General features: G+C 39.0%; 1 protein-coding gene across 2 annotated transcripts; it reads left to right on the top strand.

The window, feature by feature from the left end:
• The first annotated feature begins 11,035 nt into the window (after positions 1-11,035).
• Positions 11,036-14,821, top strand: slc35g2b (solute carrier family 35 member G2b). 2 transcript variants are annotated; one of them, XM_020602206.1, is made up of 3 exons: positions 11,036-11,614; positions 11,916-11,977; positions 12,625-14,821. In XM_020602206.1, the coding sequence occupies exon 3, from the start codon at positions 12,652-12,654 to the stop codon at positions 13,900-13,902; it is 1,251 nt and encodes a 416-aa protein (XP_020457862.1). In that variant the 5' UTR covers positions 11,036-11,614; positions 11,916-11,977; positions 12,625-12,651; the 3' UTR covers positions 13,903-14,821. The 2 variants fall into 2 exon arrangements, with proteins under 2 accessions (XP_020457862.1, XP_020457861.1); XM_020602205.1 differs by lacking the exon at positions 11,916-11,977 and having other exon boundaries at positions 11,038-11,614.
• Positions 14,822-16,537: the final 1,716 nt, after the last annotated feature.

A 16,537-nucleotide genomic window follows, 5' to 3' on the forward strand; every position in this document is an offset into this window, starting at 1 on the left:
TCCCTATCCCTGGATTCCCATCATGACATCTCAGGCAGCGTGTAATTCCAGTAAGACATGAAAAGAAAACCTGCACCCATGTTTACAGCTTACTTAATTAAACCCTCTGTAGCTGTTACAGGGCTACAATAAGTTCATACCTTTGTCAGGCACCATCTGTTATTTTTAAATTCAGTGTGTATTCACACATTGATGTGAAACAAATTTCACTATCCTGACCAATATAGCTGACTAACACAAATTGGATTGTCTCCGTCTGCCATGGAAGCTGCCATAGTGTAGCAGACAATCCTTTTCCTTGTTCCTTAACATCTTTGTCGCACTCTGATCTAAATTCAGAGAGCAAAGAAAGAAATTTTGTAGGAGACCTGAAACGTGGAATAATGAAAATGTAAAATACAACTTCCTTTATATTACCTTTTATACATAGTATATTTTTGTCCTTGGCAACCTCTTGCCATTGTACTGTGGTTACCACCCTGTGGTCGTTCAGTGTTGTGGGAAATGCATTTCCCCTTTTTTGTGGAGTTAAATGAGAATATTGATACCATTCCTATATGTTAGTTAGCTTGGCTTTGCATAAAGACTAGAAACGGGGGAAAGCAAACCCAAAACCTTGGAGATACTTTATCTTTATTAGACAGGAATCTAGAAATCTTTGACAGCAGTCTCACTAGTAACATTAGCCCAGTTGTGCAGTCTTTCTTCTGTCAATTTAGGAGAATCAATGAAGCCATTCTTATCTACAGTTCCATAAAATTGGTAACTGTTTCCATGCCTTCATTCCATTTCACCTTTATTGTTACTGGTTGAAAGAAGACGTCTCTGATTTTGCAGTCAGCATAACTGGCTTTCATTTCACTGATTCTGCAGAAACTGATGCACCCAGAAATGGAAGACAGTGGAACACAACTTAACAATTAAATGTGTTCAGTATTTCATCTTTGCATACAGAAACCAAATAGATGATATTCTAATGTCTAGAGGTTATGATATATGAAATACAGTATGTGCATGTTAATTAGCAGTGTGATTCAATTTGTCTTCTCTGGTAATGTTGCTCTCAGTCTCCTGTCAGGGGCTTTTATCTCCTTCTGCTTTTCAGTGTGGGCAAAGGGCCCTTTTATCTTTCATGTTGATTTAATAATAAAATGACCACAGTGTCCGCTCACCAGCGCACATGCAAACCTTAACATGGGTAGTAGATAATCCCTATCAGGGGCTCAAAGATGAAGAAATGTATCAAACACAAAAGATTTAAAAAAAAAAAAAAAAAAAAAAGAAGTCTGATGGCTAAATGAAATAAAAGGTGTGAGAATGTCCAACAGTCCATTACCATGTTTTCCAGACCCAACTGCTGGCATGGAATATTAAACCTGTATGAGACAGTTGTATTTGAAATCAAATTTCCTTTTCCAATTTCACTCATTATCCTTCTGTACTTGAGTATCTAAGGCATGAATAAATAAAAATGGATTGAAGTTTTATAAAATAATCGTGAACGATGCTCAGGGTTTTACACAGCACTTGGTATTTTTAAGAAACAGGCTTCTGTGCAGCTTCTGGGCTGATCACCTTATAAAAATAAACTGGTGAACAACTTAGATTTAATTTTATTATGGTTTCTTTTTTGTTTTTGTTGAATTGGGGATGTTAACTGTTATTCATCAGTTTTTGTAACCTCACTAACTTGAGATTTAGGGTGATCATTCTCTGTGGGTTTGATCAAGTTTTCCAAAAAAAAAAAAAAAAAAATAGAGAAGCTTTAAGATTTCTTTCCAATGACTTAAGAGGCCTAGCCACGTGGTGTCCACATACTTTTGGCCATATACGATATGACAAGCACTGATTAAAACATTTGCGGTTTAATTTTTTTGCATTACCGTTTTTGTTTTTTTTACTTTGTGTTTAATTTTATACGTCATAAATACGAAATTATTTTAAGAGTTGCAACAAAAATGTACTGCCCTTGTGAACAAAGTAAGTTTTCAATGACTAAATACCATAGAGACTAAAAATAAATAACTTGCTATTGCCACATCAAACACCTAGTAAAATCTACCATAAAGTGACAGCATAACTGACTGAGAGCTACTGTGGCTATTGATCCAGGGTCTGGCTTTTATTTTTGCTCAGACAATATTGCATGCTTTCTTTCTGCCTGCAACCTCTGGGTCAGTGATTGCATGACGTCGGTGCTGCTTACCTGACCCATCTGTCTGCGTCACCATTCAACATACCTCATGCCTCACTTTGTCGTGACTATCTATTAGCTTTCCTCTCTCGTGCTCCTCCTCTTACTCCCTTTCTCACTCTCGCTTCCTTTCTTTTCCTGTTGTTTCTCACAAGCACATTTGTGATCAAATTACTGCTAGCTCTGATACACATACACATTCTCTCCTCCTGTTTCTTTTTCATTATTATATATGTTTGATATAATACAAACAGAAAGCTAGTCCAAAATAGAAAATTATAGGAAATGGATGTGCTGAAATGAAAACATGACATTTTCAGGGGGAGGGCACAGTAAAGCAGCGTGACCTGATTATACATCCACTTTGTGTCTATGCTGTTCAGTATGCAGCTTTAGGTATTTTATTCTGAGCTTTGGTTTGGTATTCTGTGCAATCCTAGAAATAGCTCTTCACTTTTCTCTGCAGGCTGCCCAGTTGACAGCTGTTTGGTCGCATAAATAGAATCCCCGAGGCCGGACCCACAGCAAGGGAAAGTGAGAAAATAAGAGACGGAGAAACAGGATGATAACAGTTAGTACAGGATGAATTTGTTGCAATTTGTGCTCAGGTTGCATCATGACATGAAGAGGAGGTGTGCAAAAAATGAGGTCAGGCATTGCTTCAAAATCCTCATGTGAAAAGACCAACACTTCTTGTTGTGAGTCAGTAGGAAGAGAAACGTTTCTGCCAAGGAAGAATCCTCTCTAATGAGGGCATTGTGGAATCAGGTGGCAGATAAATCAACAAATCCTCTCACAAACTGACTCACACTGATGTGCTGGACTGAACTTAGGGAACAATGTTACCTATTGAATTTTCCGCCTGCCGTTTTCATTGACCTTCAACATTTTACTGTATTTATTTGCATCTATGCATTTTGTGCACTTTCCCACTTATAACAGTGTCACAAAGTTATTCCAGTTTATACTGTGAGGATTATAAAAGTCTCCACCAAATTTTATGGTAATTTATAGTTGTCAAGAGGCATTCATCAGTCATTAGGATTCATTGTCAGAAAATCATGAATATGAACCAAATGTCAGTGATAGATTTTGAGCACTGAGTAAACAAAAACTTGGTCCTGCTGGTGGTGCTAGAGGGAATGTCAGGGGATCATCAGAGTCACTGGGATTTGTCCTCTAGGTTTGTCTTTACTCGCTGTACCACATTTAATGGCAACCTGTTGTTGTTGTTGTTGTTGTTGATATGGAGAGCCAGGACCCTGCCGTGGCACCTCTCACTGAGTGCCAGTGATAGCCATGGCCAGATGCATTATATTTTTGGGTTGTCTTTCTGTCCGTTCATCTGGCCTCATTCATTCTCATGAACCCGACATCTCAAACACCTTGAGGGAATTTCTAAAAATCTGGCACAAAAGTTCAATTGGTCTCAAGGATGAACTCATTAAGTTTTAGTGGTCAAATGTCAAAGGTCAAGGTCAGTCACCTTATGCCTGACCCATTCCTGTGAATTTGACTGGTTAGTGGAGGCATGGAGCTGTGAAGTGGTAAGACTTTACATGCTCCATGTCTTCAGAAATGGCCTCATAACTTCTCCATTTTAATTACACAGAAAAATAAGGCATTCCCACTCTCCTCACTTATATTTGTGATCGTCCTCAAGCCTGTGGTTATTTTTTGATGAAACATTAATTTTAAAGGCCTCCTAGTAGGCCAACAAGAGCATAAAGCTGTGTTTTACATCATTATTTATTTTTATCTGTATTGCTTTTATTGGTGAAGATGGTAAGGGGTGTTCAAAGTTTAGAAAAAAGTTCTAAGAAATTTTACAATTCTCTTGTAGATAAACTCTTGATGTAATTATAGCTAATAGAAAAAAATCATTTAAAAAAATCTGCACCAAGGGCTGACTCATCTGTTCCTTTCCTCAGTAGAATCAAACTGATAATAGACCAGTGAGCCAGCATTTCCTGTTATTTTGGAGGTCCTTTGGATGTGACCTAATCATATCAGCCATCATTGTACCGCCTCAGTTTTTCATCCAATGATTTTTTTTTTTTCCAGCAACATTATTGTTGTGTATGCCCACGACTGTACAACACTGGATCTACTGTATATTGATATGCATCAGTTGAGAAACACTGAACATAATACCCTATACATTTGGTCCATATGCTTTATGATAGTTTTAGTTTTATTAACTTAGATTTTTAGAATTATGGTGTGTAATGCATGAGCTAAACTCAGGACCATGCAGACATGCTGGGGGGCAGATACCTAGACAGTCATATCCAGAATGTAACAGTGGATTTGTCTTTTGATAATGTTCTACTGTTAAGTAAATACTTGATAGAGATTACTGCAAGTATAATGCAGGCCTATCTTTAATAGTGATGACATTTGTTTCTCTGTTTTAAATAATGTATCCCTGACAAAACAGATGTTGCACCTTTCAGCCAAGCCTGAAATGTTTCACTGCTTCTGTTATCACACACCCTCCTCTTCTCATGCTTACTGTTTGATTCTTGTCAACCTTTTCAGCACAAATGCAAAATTTACTTAGCAACACTTTTTGTGTCATGGCAACTGTGTTTGCTGAGAGAAATGTTATTGACACTGGTATCCTGCGTCCGTAAGTGTTTGAAGAAAATGTTCCCCTCATCCAAAATCGAAACTGCTCCAGCTCATGGTTTAAATGCGAGAGCAGCTGGTTGATGGAGGTACGCTCGGTGCGTAATGGAAAATACAAGCAGGCTTGCTGAATTTAACAGCTGAATTGAAATGTGAGAGTATTTTAGGAAATGAGCCTTTCTCTAGTTTTCCTAAAAGACCAAGCTAATAGAGAATGAGATGAGTCGTCCTGATTAGGACATTTAAAGGAGGTCTGCCACTATTCTATTGTTTCTTATCAACAAGTCCCATCAAAAGAGCAAAAGCAACAATGGATTCCTTCAGCGAAGCTGTCACATCATCCGTTTATAAATATAGTGTATGTTGTAAACTAAGATGGTGAATAGCATTGTCACTGGAAGTATTTTTACATATGGAGCACAGCCTCACAGAGCCACTAGCATGGTCATAGAAGGTTAGTCTAATAGTGGCTGTCTATGACACCGAGAAATAAACTATTAAGCTTCAGCCACACAGTACCTGTTGGTTTATGTCCTACATGAGATTTATTGACAATTATTTAAAAAATAGAGAGCGTAACCAGGCTGATCCAATTGCTAGAATCAGGTATTGATAACAAGCTTCTTTGGCAATTGAATCCTGAAGTTTTCATGCTCATGAAGCAACTTGCTTTTAAACTCTGAGCTAATTTATGGAGTGGTGATATCAGTCAGAGTGCATGCATTGATTAATACCATTTTGACTAGTGCCTGTTTCATGTTACTACTTATGCGAATCCATAATCACCCCAATAAATCATCATGCTCTCTGACCTTCCTCACTCACACTACTCTGTCTTTAGACCACACTGTTATGATGCTGAGGATTATTAATTCTCCAACTAATAATGATATTTAATGTTTTAAATTCGTCTAATACCTGGGCAGCTTGTTTAGTAGCAGACTGGTGACTATTCAAGGACTTTGAAGGACACATTTATTCTCAGGTACTGCAGTCAATGTGAATTCCGTTTTCTGTTGTTTCAGACTGATTTTATCCAGGCCTTCTGTGGTGGCGGTGGTGCACGGCTTAGTGGACATTTTGTGAGACAGCTGAGGTGTAAAACAGAATATTTTAGTGATCCGTTTTCCTCTTTCATGGCTTTGTGCAGGGGCTGTAGTACTACTGCAATTCTAATACCAAATGCATTCTCAGTGCTGAAATGAATTGCAAATCAGTTGAAACACAAAATCTAAAGTGGTTTTGGCAGCATGAATTCAGCCACTGCCACAAAAGCCAGTGGCACAAAATAAGTTGTCAACCTGGATAATATTGACAACCTTTTCACCCAAAAAGTCAGCTACAACAATCACATGTGCCTCCACTAGGCATTTACTGTATAAGTACTAATATGCCTCGGGTGTCTGTGACCTTTGTAACTGACTCGAGAATAAAAAAGTAAATTATACTTACCCGCTCCAGTGATGTGCTAAATGTCAGGCCTGGGTCAAAAAATTGTTTAACATGATCATAAGACCATTGTTAAGCAATTTCAAGCACTCTGCTTTGTTTAACCAACCATCACCTTGGATAAACTAATCAGGTAGAAATCTTTCAGCAAAACCACTTTTCATAATGTTTGTGACTAAAGAACTGGCTGAGTGTGAAATGTTCCCATCAAATGTGTTTGCATATCATTCACATCAATTTCACAGTTTTTTCCATGTCAAGAAATCAAATGATTGTGACTGCAACAGAATTAAAGTGTGAAAATGGACTGAAATTTAATCATATTACAAAGATCGGATATGCTTCTGGGTGCAATTGAGCTGCAAATAAAACAATTATTTTCATTATCAATTATTCTGACCACGAATTTCTCAATTAATTACTTGGTCTAGAGTGAAAAAATGTCCATAGTCTAGTATGATGTCTTGTTTTCTTGACTGTTTGCATGTTTCTACTGGCATCAGATGTGTGCACTGGTTACTGAGACCCTTTCTTGAGCCAGCCCTTTCATGATCAATATCTGTCTTGCTTTACATGAAGACTGCACTGCAGGTTGTGACTGGCTGATTTACACCATCGCACGACAACTTTCGTGGCATGTACTCTCAAAAACGCTGTGTTTCTACAGAAACTACAGCCTGCAGCACTTGCACACACTGTGAGAGTGTGATTTATTCAGTCACAGTTTGATTCATTTTTCACCTCATAACTTACATAAGCATCCTTCATGTCTCCATAACAGCCTGACAAATGCTTCCTGACTTTAAAACAAGCTGTTTTAGCTGCTACAATGTGATGACAATAAAGACAGGATAGCTACCTCTTAGCTTTGCAATATTGTCTACAGTCTATATAGTTGTCTCAAAATATGTTGGAAAACAGACTTTCAGTAACACAGCAGCCTAATGATTCGTTAAGATTGGCATGATTGCAAATCTAATAAACTGAACAGAAGATTTATTTGTGAATTGAGATCAGAGGCAAAGATGTGAGGTTTTAATGGGTGGGCAGATGCAAAGAGAAGGGCATTCTCATGAGGCTAGGCTTCTAGTCAAAAGCATCACATGCATTATGGATCATCACACACACACATATATGCAACAGTTGATGCATCAGGCCTCATGGGCTGGTTTGCAGCAGCTGTCAGACGAGGCGGACGGCTTAATCAAAACCATAAATGGCTGTGTCTTAATCATGAGCTGACGTCACGTTAAACCACCTGGTGCAAAAATATTTGTGTGTGTGCCAGATGGTCTTTCCAGTGTTATTTTAATACAGAGAAGAATAAGATTTTCATTTTCTAGTACAATATATATAAAGAAACATTATCTTTCAGATGTAGATGTAGTTTTGCTGTAATGTTAAATGTCACTTAATAAAGATCTCCAGGATAACAAAGCAAAAATATTCATCTTGTTGAATAAGCGCAGAGGTACAGTACCCACAGTTACTCACTTACTGTACATGCTTGACTTTACTATGTCTATCCATGGTGAAAACTGAACATGTCTTCCACTTGTGTACTCTCATATGATGCTTTTCCAGCCATAGAGTTGGGTTTCTCAAGCCTTCTCACAATGGCAAGCAACACAGCTTGCCGCCCATCCAAACCTCTCTGCAGCACCTCACCTCAAAATGTCACAGAATCCGACATCGCAGCAGACTGCTTTCACCTGCAGGTAATGTGCAACACCGTCTCACAAAAGGTGTCAGATTAACTTTCAAGTACAGTTGGAAAAGTAATATATTTATCTCATGTCAACATGTACATACAGTAAGTCTTCTGTATCCCTTGGGTGCAGTGTTCAGCATTAACTGCATCTTTTTTTAACTTTTATTTTTGAGCATCAACTTTTTTGTTGGCTAGTTTATAATGGACCTTTACAGAATATTTTCCCCATGCAGCCACATTATCTTAGACCCTGTATGACTTGAAGGTTAACTACACGCATGTTCTGCACTCCCTCCAAACTTAATAAAAATGTAACAGAGGAGAGGAGTGGGAGCAATGAGAAGGGGGCATAGCCTCATGGCTACATAATGTGTGCCATGAAAGTTTAGGAGAAACTGACCACAGCTTAGTGTAGAAATGAAAGAGTCATGAAAAAAAACAAAAAGGTGCTGTCAAATGTTGTTTTTCTGTGTGGGAGAAATGGACGCTGGAGCTTAGTGTAATTAGTGTGACAAAGTAATACATACATACACCTTAAAACTATTAATGTCTTTGTGTCTGTTTAGTCAAACTCGCCCACAAATGACACAACGATCCTCAGCCAATTACCCACAGAAAATAAATGAGGTGAATTTTAAACTGACCCATCTTCTGCACACACTCAGTGATTCAACTGCTATCTTGTCAAGTCAGAAGGCAAAATGGCAGGGGCACCACCTGGGCTGCCGTTTCGCCTAAATGGTACTGGGATCCGAAATTCCCTCAAAAAGAAATGATAAGCTTTCCTGACTCTTGAGCAGTTAAGTCTCACGTCAAACCAGCTAAAAAAAAAAGAAAATTAACAGCTGCTGAAGCTTCAGGATCCAATTATGCTCATCTTCAGTGGCTCTAGGAGCTGATATCACAGTAAGAAAAAAAAAGCTATAAGACATCATTTGCTACAGCATCGACAAGCTTGGGAATGTGGAGATAAAGGTGGAAAAGTGTGGAAAACTGCTTTCTCCTTAATAAAAAGCTTGCCACAGTCTAACTGAACGAATATAGGATAAAGTGACTGTAGGATAAATCTTTTGATATGTTCAAATTAAAGACACTGATTTAGCAGAATTCAGAGTAATAATCTTCAGAGGAATACATGACACATACAGTAGATGTGTCATGTGGTCAGTTAACTCCTCCGTGTGCTAGCTTCCCCTGGTGTGCATGTTGATTCTTGTTAAGGTGACTGTTATGTGAGATAAGTTTGAGTTTTTGTGTAAGTAAAGTAAAAAGTGATGACAGCTCATTTCCTTCAGTTTTCCTCAACCTCTTAGTGATATTTAGATTTTGTTTAGTTTAATCTATTCTCTCACATCCATGCACACACACACACAGTGTTTTCATTCCCGTTGGGGACTTTAAATTGACTTACATTCATTTCCTGAAGACCTCAACCATTACTTCCCTAACCCTAACCTTAAACCTTGATGATTTAAGGATTTCTCACAATGTGAGTATGTTAAGAGTTCAGTCCCCATAATGTAAGTAATACAAAGGCACACACCCACACACAAACAGCTTATTTAAGACACCACCTTCCATTTATTCCACTTTATTTGCCCCATGTTAGTGACAAGCCTGTTATGTAAGGCTGTCAGTCAGTGTACCAGTAGAACTGATGGTAGTTTGTCCTTTTCTGCTCTCCAGCCAATAAAACAGAGAGATAACTGCTCGATCAGTGACAAATGGCCTAAGCTCCAAAGGGACGATAAATGAGCCACATGTCCATTGTGAAAGCCTTTTAGAGGAACAAACAAGCAGGGGGGGAAAATCACAGGTAATCAATACAAAACACACCACAAGGCTGTCATATTTTGTTCTATGTGCTCACAAAATCCCTTTTCAGTAGAAAACGATTCACTGAAAAGAAAAAAAAAAAGAGTAGAAGAAATATGAGGGAATGCTTGCAGAGACAGGTAAGGGACTGGTGAAAGCAAGAAAACAGCTTGAAGTTACAATAATTTAAATGCTTGAAATGTCAACTTAACAAAAGTCCACAAGTGTAAAAAAAAAACATAGCAATGTGTTCTGAGCTAAGACAGGTATACAAGCCACTTCTATATGGATTAAAAACACTGCAGTAGACTTCAGTACATTCAAGACAATATAATTAACATGCTTTTATTTTAAGGATAGCGTTGTCCAGTGGAGCCTCTGTTCAAGCTGCCTGACATTGTTTTTATGCTAAGCTGAGCGGAGTCCTGGTTAAATAGCAAGAAAGTGAATAATAGACAGTTCCCTTAATGTCAAACTGTTCCTTTTCAAATAAGAGATTTGGTCTCATTCTACAAAATCTCAGATGCAGCACATATTGTGGTAAAAATGGGTATATGTATAGCCATACATTACTCAGTTATGGCTTAATTATGTAAATATGACAAGCCCAGATAGTTAAATGCCAATAACTATAAAATATCTATCAAATACTTTAATGTGACAATTCTTTATTCTAATATTTGCTGGATAAGTATCAGTACTGCAATAATACCCATTATCTCTTTAGCTGCTGCAGAGTTGTCTTGCTTACCGTTCATTTGTTCAAATAATTCAATTAAAATTATAAGTACAATGCAATTTTTACACCCTGATGCTCTCCTTATATCCTTTTGGTAACTGTAAAGATATAATTGTAAGTGTTGGCAGAGGGTTAATTGGCACAGCCTCCTTGGTACTCATAAAAATCATGGTCATGAAGGCCCTGTACTTTGGGTGTGGGGGCGTGCGTTTGTGTGGGTGGGGGTTCAGCTTCCCCTATATCAAAGGGGCTATAAATGCATTCTTCTTTATCTATCTGTTGACCGCTGTGTGCATATGTCACCCCCTTTCATTTTAGGTTGTTTTACAAGAGCATTGGCTTCATTTCTGTGAAGTAGATCACTGCCAATTGAAAGTGATGGTTAAAGTGATTTCCCTAACCAAAGACAGAACCTTATTGATTGCTAGAAAGAACAACTGCTCTCATGAGAGTCTTGGAGCAATTGAGAGGAATCCAGAGAGGACTATGGGAATCTTAATCACTTCAAGCTGTGATGCGGAATTACAAAAATAGCCAACTTAATCCAGTTGGCAAAGGTTAAACAACAATGGTACAAGCACACGTATAAATCAGCAGTGCAATAGGGGCTTTAAACATAAACACATCATACAACTACATCATATGACCTTTAATACGATGCATGCTGAAAAGCGATGTGCCTAGAGTGCACATCATGATAGCGATGGAGACCGACGCGCATCCTTTTCCCCTGTATGAGCGGATCTAAACAGCTTGGGGAGGAGTGGCGAGAGGAGCACGCAGAGGCTCTGATAGTGACAGTCGTTTCTCTCCCCCGGCGTCCCCCCTGCTCCGGCTTCTTCATCGTCATCATCATCATCAGCCTCAGCATCAGCAGCTTGAGCTTCATCAGCAGGAGCAGAGTCCATCGACGGCGTGGAAAGGCAGCACGCAGCATCAAAAGGCGCTCCGCTCGAGGAGGAAGATGGAGAAATGGCAGTTGACCAAATGTAAGGGTCAACAATTCCAGCGAAGTCTTCATTTATGACACAAACCCAGGTTTGTGCGCCAATAGGAGCTATTTAAAGAAGAAAAGGTAAGACATTTGCCGATATTATAGCCTGCTTTATCTCGCTTCATTCAGTTATTCAGCTATACCCATAATGGTATGGGACCGTCTTTATCGCGGTTTTAACCTAAATTAAACTAGACTGAATAATACACATGACAAAATTGTATTTTATCATTAAATGATCATCTAAAGGGAAAACCACCAGCGTCATTCTTTCAGCTAAAAATATTAAGCCCTTATTAAATGATTAAATTGTTTCTTTTCAGTCTCAAATATCCTATATTAAGCATTTTCTTAACGCTTTACCTTTACACCAATTTTACAGTAACATTACCATCCTGAAGGTTTCAAAAAGGAGGGGCAACCGAGGACAGAAGACAAATAAGAGTATCTTTATGCCCCCTTGTGGTTTTGATTCATGCTGTTTTGTGTGATTAACAAAATGAATGGGATTGTAAAAAGAGTTCAGTAGGGATGTACCTATGTTTTAATGGATTTTTAATTTTTGAATGTACTTTGCTTAATTTTAAGGATATTCGGTAATTTTGTCATTTAATCAAACCTCACTGCTTTTCAAAAAGAAGCATTACAGTAGGAATAGACCAATGACATGACAAAATAACCCTTCAAATTATTCAGTGCCATTTAACCCTTTCACAAAGACCTTTTCCCAGACCTTGTTAATTTATGGTGTGCAACTCCATTCATCTCATAAGTGGCCCACATTCATGTCTCTGTGGTTTTTGGTTATGAAATTTCATCCCTATCAGTCTACATCAGAGTCAGAATGCTTGCTGCTTGGCTTATATGAGCTTGCATAAGATATTTATATAGCCTATATATGGAAGTAGCACAACAGGAGTGTGAGACAGTAGAAATGTAAGTGTGATTGGTCTGATAAGTTTGTGCTTTTTACCTCCATGCAATGTGTGTGAGTGCGTCAGCATGTATTTTGTGCTGATGTGGATGCATGGGGTAGAAAATAAGTGCTAGACTTTGCATTACACTGTCATGATTTTCACTTCATTTTTCAGATTATCCTCTGTGACACCTAAAGAAACATGGATGTATCTTCATCCTCCCTCCAGTACGGATCAAAGAAGCGAGTTAAGATTCACCCAAACACAGTAACAGTGAAATATGCTACTCACTTCCCCCAGCCTGGGGATGAAGGGTATGATGACGCACCCTCCTTTGAGGACTTTGGCGCCTTTGCAGAAACCAATGTGGGAAAGAGGTTGGTGTCAGACAGCAAAGGTGGTAGGACTTTCTTTGGAACCATGGAGACCCAGCCTAAGCAGCCAAGTTTTCAAAAAGACAAGGGGGTCGGGGGCCAACTGGCCAGCTTTGGTGAGGCGAATGTGCTGGCCTCCAGAGTGACATGGATGGCCTTGTTTGGGGCCGCAGTGGCTCATGGTTGTGTGGCACTGATTACTCGTCTAGCAGCAGACCACTCTAAAGTGCCCTCCCTTGAGCTTCTCTTTATCCGCTCTGTGATCCAAGTGCTGTCGATCCTTGTAGTCTTCTACTACCACGAAGCCCCATTTGGCCCAAAGGGCTACCGCCTGCGTCTGTTCTTCTACGGTTTCTGTAATGTAATCTCTATCACTTGCGCCTACACCTCTTTTACCATAGTACCACCCAGTAATGGCACCATCATGTGGCGTGCTTCCACCACAGTCTTCAGTGCAATACTGGCCCTCCTGCTCCTGGATGAGAGGCTGGGCTACACAGATGTGGTCACAGTGGTAGGAAGCGTGTTTGGTCTGTGCCTGGTCATGGTGCCAAACATAGCAGATGAGGAGAAGTCCAGGCTGGGCTTTTGGAAGGAGGCGTTTGGCTACACAATGACGGTGATGGCTGGTTTGACAGCTGCCCTGTCCATGATTGTCTACAGAGCCATTAAGGAGCGTGTCAGCATGTGGACGGCACTCTTTACCTTCGGCTGGATGGGCACAGTGTGGGGTGCCTCCACCATGTTCATCATGCAGGAGCCCATCATTCCTCTAGATGGGGAGACCTGGGGCTATTTAATTGGGATCTGTATCTGCTCCACAGTGGCATTTCTTGGAGTATACTATGCTCTAAACAAGTTTCATGCAGCTTTAGTTAGCACTGTTCAGCACCTAGAGATCGTGGTTGCCATGTTCCTCCAGCTCATTGTTCTGAGGATGATCCCATCCCTCTATGATGTCATTGGAGGCTTGGTCATCATGATCAGTGTTTTTACCCTAACAGGAGTCAAGCTGTACAGGGTGAGCAGAGCCATTCGGCAGGATTATCAAGAGATTCTAGACTCGCCCATCAAATGAGTTTAGATATATGTCTATTTGTTTACAGTGTTGCTTGGTTGTGCAATTTAAAGAATGTATGAATCTTTATCTGATGATTTTGTATTGTGTTGTTGGAAGAGTGCCAGTTGTGTTACTAGTGTCTTAATCTTTTGTGTGTGATGTTAAAAGACAAATGTAATATGGTGACCATTTCCGCACAGTACTACTACTTTAATGTCAAATTGTCTCACAGACCAATATGTTAATGAAAATAACAATCTGTATCATTTTTGTGATTTATTTTGTTTAAACATTGAAATCATATGGAATCTGGTTTTGTGAATGGCATTGTAAGAAGATCCTTCTAATGATATACACAATTTATAATCATAATATCAACAAGTTGTGTTGTATCCCTGTGTTGTTACACTGCCACACTTGTCACCCTGTCTAAATATCAGCACAGAAATCATTCATACTTACAATAAAAAGAATAAAAATATATACCACCCACATTTAATAAAATAACTGGTATTGATTTTCTTAGCTTTAATCAGTGCATCGATATTTTAATTAATCAAAACTAATTATAGAAGAGTCAGCATATGAACATGGAAATATATAGAAGCCTTTATTTGCCAGCCTGTTAATAAGAGTATATGCATTGTTTTTATAAGATTTAATCTAAATTTACAAGTACACTCTTCAAGTTTCTGGGAGATCAGATATGTTCTGCACATGGAAATGATCTATCTGTATTATTTCATATATGATTTCCTCTCCTCAATGTTTTATGCACTCCTTCTTTCAGTGTTGTTCTTACTGGTTCTGGCACCAGCAGCTGGTTGATATTTAGCAATGGATGATGCTACGTCTGTTTATTTTCAGATGCATATCAAACTAAAATCCAAAGGCAGGTCCACTGTACTGAATTAAAGTCCCCTTAAACAACATAAGACTGTTGTGCCCGGTACTTTTTACCATACTGACTCTGAGAGACGAGGCAGTCCAAGTAACTACAAAACAGTGCTGATTTATTCCATGAATACAGGTAAAAATTAACATTACACGCTCAGGCATCTTGCACCTCCAAACTGCACGCAGGCAGATGTAAGATGAAAGACCCCGAACCCACCAGGCCTATACATTATATCCCCTCGGTTGGGCTAGCCCCATACTACACAGAAAAGTTAACCGAGACGTCTCTGTTGCCAGCTTTGCAGCTGGTCATAGCAGTAGTCAAAACATGAAGCAAATCAATGTGTGTGTGTGTATGTCTGTTGGTTAAGTGGTGTGTAGCTAAAAACATTCTCACAGACTTCTAGTAACATGTCGTGACTTAAACATAAGAACATATTATGGCTAAGGCTACAGTTATACACGTCATAATAATAATATTAAACACCCTGTCTGCTGACAGTCATCAACTCTTCTCTCTAGTTATCCTTGACCAGATGTACCCTGTAGAAACTCATAAGCATGACTAAGCATTTAACAGTCTAACTAGACATCCTATCTCCACTAAACATTTCTAATACATAAAGTATCTATCCAATTTCTATCTGACTAAAAATACCTAACAAGACCATCTGTCTTTTTTCACCAGCAATGTTTCCTTTCTCTGTGGCTGATGTGGTTAGTCTCTGTGAATTCCCTGGGGCAATGCAACAGTGATGGAATGAAATAAGGGTATAATGATGATGCAGAGTGGATGAAGGAAGACATAAACCATGTTCAAAACTGGCACATGCATGTTCCATTAACAGCCCAGCAGGTGGCATTCATATACCAACTTATTACTCAAACAACTAGAGTTAGGAGATAATGCTTTATCATTGTAAATCCATCCATTAGCTATATCGCTTAGTCCCGAACAGGGTCGCAGAGGGGCTGGAGCCAATCCCAGCCAGCATCGGGCAAGAGCTGGGGTACACCCTGGACAGGTCGCCAGTCCATCGCAGGGCTATCATAGTAAATTATAAAGGCAGTGGTATGTCAGACAGATGCAATCATTTTTTTAACAGCAACTGAATTAGATAATCATATATAGAGAGGCACATTGGTCTGAGGTTTTGGGATAAAAACAGTAAATGTCTGCTCCCTCTTCAATTTAAGTCAAGCTCTGAGAGTGTAAAAGTGCTTTTTTATTTTGAAAACACATCTGTCACCTCATTTCCATTTAAAATGCTATGATCAATAGGTAAAGTTTATTTTTTTAATTTAAGAACATGAATAAATTCAGATAGGTTCATGTTGCACTCTACATGGTGTATTATGGCCTTGTTTTGACATGGGGTTTTGGGTGCAGAAAAGAGAATACATGTAGAGAAGGCCCATCTGTTAGAGCAGGAAACAGACTGCATCCTGCAGCAAGCTGCACAACCTTCTAACTTACTCTACAACGCTCGTCACCACAGATGTGTTTATTAGTATCATCATTTGCAAGGAGGGCCCTGAATGGAATTTGATGATGAGTTATTATGTCGGTGTGTCTGTGTGTGATGCACATGGCAAATGACTGATCATTTTATTCAGATGCTCACAAACACCAGGGAAATAAACTTTTCATACACATATTCATTAAAAGACACTGAAACAGACTCACACTATATTGTCAGCTAATTATGATTTAGGAAAAGAAGATGCTATATGAAAACATTTTAACATTGTTTTT

The sequence above is a fragment of the Monopterus albus genome, unplaced genomic scaffold, assembly GCF_001952655.1.
Source record: "Monopterus albus unplaced genomic scaffold, M_albus_1.0 scaffold55.1, whole genome shotgun sequence".
Classification (NCBI taxonomy): Eukaryota; Metazoa; Chordata; class Actinopteri; order Synbranchiformes; family Synbranchidae; genus Monopterus; species Monopterus albus.